The sequence below is a fragment of the Sinocyclocheilus anshuiensis genome, unplaced genomic scaffold (assembly GCF_001515605.1).
Source record: "Sinocyclocheilus anshuiensis isolate Anshui unplaced genomic scaffold, SAMN03320099.WGS_v1.1 scaffold234, whole genome shotgun sequence".
Taxonomy (NCBI): Eukaryota; Metazoa; Chordata; class Actinopteri; order Cypriniformes; family Cyprinidae; genus Sinocyclocheilus; species Sinocyclocheilus anshuiensis.
In genome coordinates this window covers 2,681,320-2,689,160 of record NW_015544165.1, presented here as the reverse complement: position 1 = coordinate 2,689,160, position 7,841 = coordinate 2,681,320, and the positions used below count along the sequence as shown (strand labels likewise).

General features: G+C 35.7%; 1 protein-coding gene across 1 annotated transcript in view; it reads right to left on the bottom strand.

Annotated features, from left to right (window-relative positions):
- Positions 1–260: 260 nt before the first annotated feature.
- Positions 261–7,841, bottom strand: part of LOC107695739 (membrane-associated guanylate kinase, WW and PDZ domain-containing protein 3-like) — a 94,777-nt gene continuing 87,196 nt past the window's right edge. Inside the window, exon 22 of the mRNA XM_016495763.1 lies at positions 261–2,481. Coding sequence (XP_016351249.1) covers positions 1,727–2,481 — 755 coding nt within the window. The 3' untranslated portion in view covers positions 261–1,726. The remainder of the gene's footprint in view (positions 2,482–7,841) is intronic.

Here is a 7,841-nt window from a genome sequence, read left to right as displayed (position 1 = left end):
ACAGATCGTTTGATATGTACTGAGTATACGTTTTTAATCTAAATCACAGCAGCGTCCATCTATGAAGATTGTAGGCTGTCAAACATACACAACTGTTAGCCAATCATAGCAGTCGGCGTTTACTTCCGAGTCTACAATCCTCCACGTCTATTCAAACAGAGCGTTCCATTGAGGGGGTCAAAACAGGACAGAAAATAGCCTATTACTGCTAAATTATGATGTTTTCTGTTGTAAAAATCTTGATAACATTATAAGTGGACCTCAGAGAACAGTACAAAGTAATAAAAAAGGAAGTTCATGACCCCTTTAATGATCAAGAAGCAATCATAAACCTTGTTAGAAAGTATTCACATTTTTCATCATGATTAAATTATAGAAGCACTGTAGCATATGCAATGTTTGACTGATGTCTGCTCTGCCCATATGGACACTTAATATTTATGGTATTTCAAAAATACTGTTATGGAAAAAAGATATTGGACATTGTTATATCTTGTGTCTGAATCTGTGCCAGTTGTTTGAGGCTTTAAGAACCTGATGAATAACATCCAAATGGTTCGGCACATAATTCAGAGCTACATTTCCCATGGATATAAGACAGCATCTTGACATTTAATAGGATAATCTGAAAGATGCATAAAGACACTTTAAATGAATATGAAGTTCCAATATTGGGTAAACAATGCAGTATGAATCATTCGATGTGCTAAATAGAATAAGAAAAAATATAATGTTAGATTGGATAGTATGCAAAAATATATCTGAATTTCTCCTAGTTCTGCTTCACCTTCTAATGATATGAGCGAACATTTGATCCCAAATGTACACACCTTGCAAATGCTCCACCGAGATTAACTGTAAAAGCTGTAGCACTGTGAAAAAATATGTGTTTGTTAGGAAGCCGAAAGTCGTATCGGCAAGCTGGAACACTAATAAGTGACCTGGCTCAGAATGGATACAAATATCTATACCGCTATACATTTATATGTTTATATCATCATATTCATTTCAATAAATTACATATGCATCGTCTTCAACACACAAGTAGTAAACAATATACTTAACCTTAAACTTAAGTTTCTGGTCTTTTAAAGATAGATATGTCGAAAATTCACTGCAAAAAAAGCAGAATAATGCACAGCCTAAACAAAATCACTTCTCAGGACTGGATCTTGAGGACAGTTGCGTCACTGGAAAAGTCGTCAAGGACATGCGGAGAATCAAAGATGGAAAATTAAAGGGATAGTTTACTCAAAAATGAAAAAGGTTGTCATCATTCACTCATCCTCATGTCATTTCAGCACCGTATGTCTGTCTATCTTCTGTGGAAGATCAAAGATTTTATGGTCCATACAACAGAAGTCAATGGTCACCAAATTGGTTTAGTTACCAACATCCTTCAAATATCTTCTTTTGAGTCATACAGGATTTGTAACATCAAGAAGGCTGATAAATGCTGACAGAATTTTCATTTTTGGGTGAACTATCCTTTTAATACATATAAATAGACATTTTTAAACCTTCACAGAAAAGCATCCTTCATGTTATCGTCACAGGAGCAAAGAGACATGGATGAGTTTGTAGCTGCAGTCTGATTGGCACAAAACAAAACGGAGGCTCGTATTGTTGGTGGACTCAAGCAAACGCTGCATGTTATCAGTGTAGATGGTGATAGTCATACCAAAAAATCCACAGTGATTCACATCAATAACTGCTCCCAAACGCATTAGACTCCATGCACCGGAGGCTGAATCCTTGCGGAGCTGGGCACCTTCCAGGGGCCTGGGGTTATAGGGGCTCTCTTGTTGGTAGGGTTCCCATTCTGGGGAGTCTCTTGAGGGACACCCTCGATATCCTCTTCCCCTCGAGGCCTGTCTTGTCCTCTGTGGTCCTTCCGGTTGAGGGTACCGCTTTCAGACCACTGAGGTTCTGCTGTCTTGTCCCTCGGGTATCTGTCATTGCCACCTCTTGAGACCTCAGGTCTGATTTCTCCCGTTTCCCTGTCCTGCTTGTGCATAGTGCCCTCGTCTTTGTATCTCCTTCCAGAGTTAGGCTTCAATCCGTCAGTGGCTTTTTGAGGCACCTCCTGTCTGATCCCAGCGTTTTCCTTCTTGGTCTTCCTGGGGCTTGGGGATCGAGTTTCTCGTCCGCTAGGATCGCTCTTGTTGTCCATGTTTAGAGTCTTTTTTGGACTTTGTAAGCGTTCTTTCCCATCCTGTCTCTGGGGGAGTGTAAAATTGTCATTGTTGTCACGAGGCATGCTTGGGTCGCTCTTTCTAGTTTGCTTTTTGGCGTCTCTGTAATGTTGGTGAAGTTGTCTGTGTGAAGCAGCCACCGGGTCGAAGAAGAGCTCCTCGGGTGGAGAGGGGTTGACCTCAGGGGAGTGAGAGATGAAGGATGAAGATGCTGGTGTCGACGGCTCATTGGATGCAGAATACCTTGGAGAGTTTGCAGATGGACCGGTCATCATATCTTTAACATCTGAAACGCAAAACATGATAATTATTAGTTAAGAAGATAGGGAAGGACAATAAAACCAATTATTTTGAAGGTGCACTCAGTCTGTTTTGTAACATGTAAAAGAGCAAATCAGTCTTTTTGGTAAGAAATTTTTGGTTAAAGATATTTTTTGAATAAAATTATTTTATTTAGCAAGGATGCACTACGTTGATAGAAAGTGACAGTAAAGGTATTTATAATGTCATTTTTTATTTTAAATAAATCTGTTCTTATAAAACGTTTTATTCCATCAAATAATCTTGAAACATTTTTTCATGGTTTCCACAAAAACATTAAGCATCAAAACTGTTTTCAACATTGATATAATAAGAAATGTTTCTTGAGGATCAAAGCAGCATATTGGAATGATTTCTGAAGGATCATGTGACACTGAAGACTGGAGTAATGGCTGTTCATGAAAATTCAGCTTTGGTATCACAGGAATAAAATACATTTTAAAATATTACAATAGGAAAATGTTTTATTTTAAATTGTAATACTATTTCACAGTATTACTGGGGTTTTTTTCTCAGTATTTTTCGAATAAATGCAGCCTTGGTGAGCATAAGAATTTTTTTACAAAAGCAGAAAGATTTTATTGACCCCAAACATTTTTGAATGGCAGTGTGTTTGTTTGTTTAGTCTTATTCTTTTCTCTGTAATAATAACCTGTCAAACATATTTAAATCAAGCTCATATTCTGTTTCTTATATTTTGTTTAACCCTTTGGTGTTGTTTAGTCAATTTTAGACCAGAAAAATGTTTTGAAATTTTAAAAATCGCTATTTCATCAGAATGGTACGAAACTCTATGAAACTTTTATGGCAGTCGCTATGTGACCACAAAAAAAAAATAAAAATAAAAAAGTGAACTTGATTTGAAAAAGCTAAATGGTCATAAAAAAATAGTCACACTTGTGTAGTTGACATGACAACCATTGGAAATGAATGGGAAATATGCAAAAATACGAAAATACAGATAATTTTTTTTTTTGTACAATCTACAAATCTTTCACAATGCTGAAAAAAGTGCACAGCAATGAAAAGGGTGACACTAAAATATCAAGAGTGCAAAATAAACACACTCACCCCCCCCACACCCAAACACACACACATATACAGTATATATATGAACTAGTGTGACTGTAACACAAAGCATGTTTTTGCAAATGCGTGAAATAAAATCAATAATTCAGCCACAATGCAGTAAAGACACCAAGGAAGGGGTTAAACTCTAAAGCATCAAGAGAATAAAACAGAAACACACACTCACAACACACTATTATACACACACAAATGAACTGATGCGGCTGTTACAATATGGCAAAATTGAGCCATAAGACTCAAATAAGAGGTTGAAATCAGATTGATTAACCTCTGATAAAGCATTCCTGTTCAATTTTTGTTACATTTTTGTTGAAATTTGATGTTATGTGTAACAAACGCTGCGTCCGAAATCTCTAAAATGCTGCCTTCGGAGGCAGTATTTCAAGGCATGAAGGCATCAAGGCACGTCCGAAGACAAATTCTGCTTCACTTCCTGTCTCCGAAGGTACCTTCTTCTGATCGAATTTTGAAGGCAGCATAGATGTATCCTTCGCTGCCTTTGATATCCCACAATCCTGTGCGTTCCATTCCGTGGCGGTTCGGATAAAAACATAAAGATGGTGTCTAAAAGTTGTGTTTGGTGGTCAGTTTGTGTGTAAATGTATGTTTCTGACTAACTTTTTGCACTTTTGATGTTATTTCTAGCGAGAAATCAGTATTATAATAATTAAATATAAGCAGAAAGATTTTATTGACCCCAAACATTTTTGAATGGCAGTGTGTTTGTTTGTTTAGTCTTATTCTTTTCTCTGTAATAATAACCTGTCAAACATATTTAAATCAAGCTCATATTCTGTTTCTTATATTTTGTTTAACCCTTTGGTGTTGTTTAGTCAATTTTAGACCAGAAAAATGTTTTGAAATTTTAAAAATCGCTATTTCATCAGAATGGTACGAAACTCTATGAAACTTTTATGGCAGTCGCTATGTGACCACAAAAAAAAAATAAAAATAAAAAAGTGAACTTGATTTGAAAAAGCTAAATGGTCATAAAAAAATAGTCACACTTGTGTAGTTGACATGACAACCATTGGAAATGAATGGGAAATATGCAAAAATACGAAAATACAGATAATTTTTTTTTTTGTACAATCTACAAATCTTTCACAATGCTGAAAAAAGTGCACAGCAATGAAAAGGGTGACACTAAAATATCAAGAGTGCAAAATAAACACACTCACCCCCCCCACACCCAAACACACACACATATACAGTATATATATGAACTAGTGTGACTGTAACACAAAGCATGTTTTTGCAAATGCGTGAAATAAAATCAATAATTCAGCCACAATGCAGTAAAGACACCAAGGAAGGGGTTAAACTCTAAAGCATCAAGAGAATAAAACAGAAACACACACTCACAACACACTATTATACACACACAAATGAACTGATGCGGCTGTTACAATATGGCAAAATTGAGCCATAAGACTCAAATAAGAGGTTGAAATCAGATTGATTAACCTCTGATAAAGCATTCCTGTTCAATTTTTGTTACATTTTTGTTGAAATTTGATGTTATGTGTAACAAACGCTGCGTCCGAAATCTCTAAAATGCTGCCTTCGGAGGCAGTATTTCAAGGCATGAAGGCATCAAGGCACGTCCGAAGACAAATTCTGCTTCACTTCCTGTCTCCGAAGGTACCTTCTTCTGATCGAATTTTGAAGGCAGCATAGATGTATCCTTCGCTGCCTTTGATATCCCACAATCCTGTGCGTTCCATTCCGTGGCGGTTCGGATAAAAACATAAAGATGGTGTCTAAAAGTTGTGTTTGGTGGTCAGTTTGTGTGTAAATGTATATTTCTGACTAACTTTTTGCACTTTTGATGTTATTTCTAGCAAGAAATCAGTATTATTGTAATTAAATATAGTTATCACCAAAACTCGTTCTATTTTGTTGTAGATCATTAAACCGTTATGCTGCCTCAGAAGCCTGTCCGAAATCAGTTTCATGAGGTGCCCTCGTGCAAAAACGCTGCCTGCAAAGTCAGTGCCTCATAAGGCAGGCGAGGCAGCAAGTCAGCTGCCTAGGCTTTCGGACGCAGCCAAAATGTCTTTCTCTGTGTTCAGGTTTGACTGTAGTAAAATTTCAAACAAAACTAAAAAAAATCTAAACCTTTACAAAAAGTTGTCTTTGAGAATGTCTAAATATTTATCCAAATCCACAACTTGATAGAAAGAAGTATTTATGTCTAAAAACAACTAGAGCATTTATAAGCCTTTTTAGAGCTATATAGGAATCTAGTGGCTAAACCATGGAATTGCAGATGTTTTTCTTTTTTTACTCCCACCAGATGGCACTAATCTGCCTTCAAAAATTGGATTTTAAAGGCAGGGCAGCATAGATGTATCCTTCGCTGCCTTTGATATCCCACAATCCTGTGCGTTCCATTCCGTGGCGGTTCGGATAAAAACATAAAGATGGTGTCTAAAAGTTGTGTTTGGTGGTCAGTTTGTGTGTAAATGTATGTTTCTGACTAACTTTTTGCACTTTTGATGTTATTTCTAGCGAGAAATCAGTATTATAATAATTAAATATTTGTTTAGTTATCATCAAAACTCGTTCTATTTTGTTATTTTAGATCATTAAACCGTTATGCTGCCTCAGAAGCCTGTCCGAAATCAGTTTCATGAGGTGCCCTCGTGCAAAAACGCTGCCTGCAAAGTCAGTGCCTCATAAGGCAGGCGAGGCAGCAAGTCAGCTGCCTAGGCTTTCGGACGCAGCCAAAATGTCTTTCTCTGTGTTCAGGTTTGACTGTAGTAAAATTTCAAACAAAACTAAAAAAAATCTAAACCTTTACAAAAAGTTGTCTTTGAGAATGTCTAAATATTTATCCAAATCCACAACTTGATAGAAAGAAGTATTTATGTCTAAAAACAACTAGAGCATTTATAAGCCTTTTTAGAGCTATATAGGAATCTAGTGGCTAAACCATGGAATTGCAGATGTTTTTCTTTTTTTACTCCCACCAGATGGCACTAATTTGCCTTCAAATTTTTTATTTTAAAGGCATTGTCTCTATTTTAACATGAAATACTGCCATAATTGAAAAGTAATATAAGAAATGTTACATAATTATTGCATAAATATTAATTAGTATCATGAAATTCTCTCAAAATAAAAAAGAAACAAAATATATTATTGAACCAAAATATATTACATTGATTTCACTGGAAATAAAAAAAGTTACATTTCAGGTGTTTGGTCACGTTTGACCATGAACAACACAAGCGTGACTCCCAAATGAACAATACCAGAAGGTTAAATAAAAAAGGTGTACCTAATATTCTGTTGTGCTGGTCAGCTGTTATACTGAAACCTCGTGATGTGGATGCAGCAATCACACCATGATTAATTTAGTCATTAAAAGAAACTGTATAATAATAGGGAGGGAGAATATTATTATAGTATATAATAATATTAGACTATTGATACAGTATGACTGGAGTGAATGTACAATGTAATTTAAATATATTTTTCAAATGTGCTGTTCATTTCTTTGTGCAAAACTTTTTAATGAAGAAAAAAAGGACAGAGTGCACGTTTAAACACTGCAAATTGGATTTAGCAAATCTGCAGAATACAACTGATAGACTGAACATAATTAACCTGTCTTGTGAAATGCATTTCAGCAGAGACATGATTCTCAATTAAACTGTCACAGTTTTCAGTCTTCAGTGGCTTTTGGCCTCCAGATACAGTGACACAATTCAAGCAGCTGAAACCGGCTATGAGAAAGAGTTAGACCCAGAATGGAAAAGTTGCTATTTTCTCTCAAGATAAAATGTCACGCCGCCAGACGTGAAGCAACAAGAACCAAAAATTAAACCAAGCTGATGGCTCCTGACATGAGTTTCAATTTCTTTGTCATTTAACTGTCTGGTAAGAAATATATTTGGTCACATAGCATCACTCCAGAGCAGTATTCCCAACTAAGGTCACGTAAACTCCAGGGGGTTCTTGGAAAGATTTCAGTTTTGCTTAAATTATAATGCGTCCGATTACAGTTTACAAATAAAAGTGCTGTCACTGATTAAAATATCTAACCATGATCAGTGTTATTATTGTTAACTAAAAAAAATAAAAAATAACGAACAAATAAAGCTGAAATAAAATACATACTAGGTGAAAACCCTAAAAATTAGTAATCTTGCACTGGCAACTTGAGTTAAAGTTGAAGTACTTAAATTACTAAGACTAAAATTGAAAAAAAACAAAACATTAAAGCTA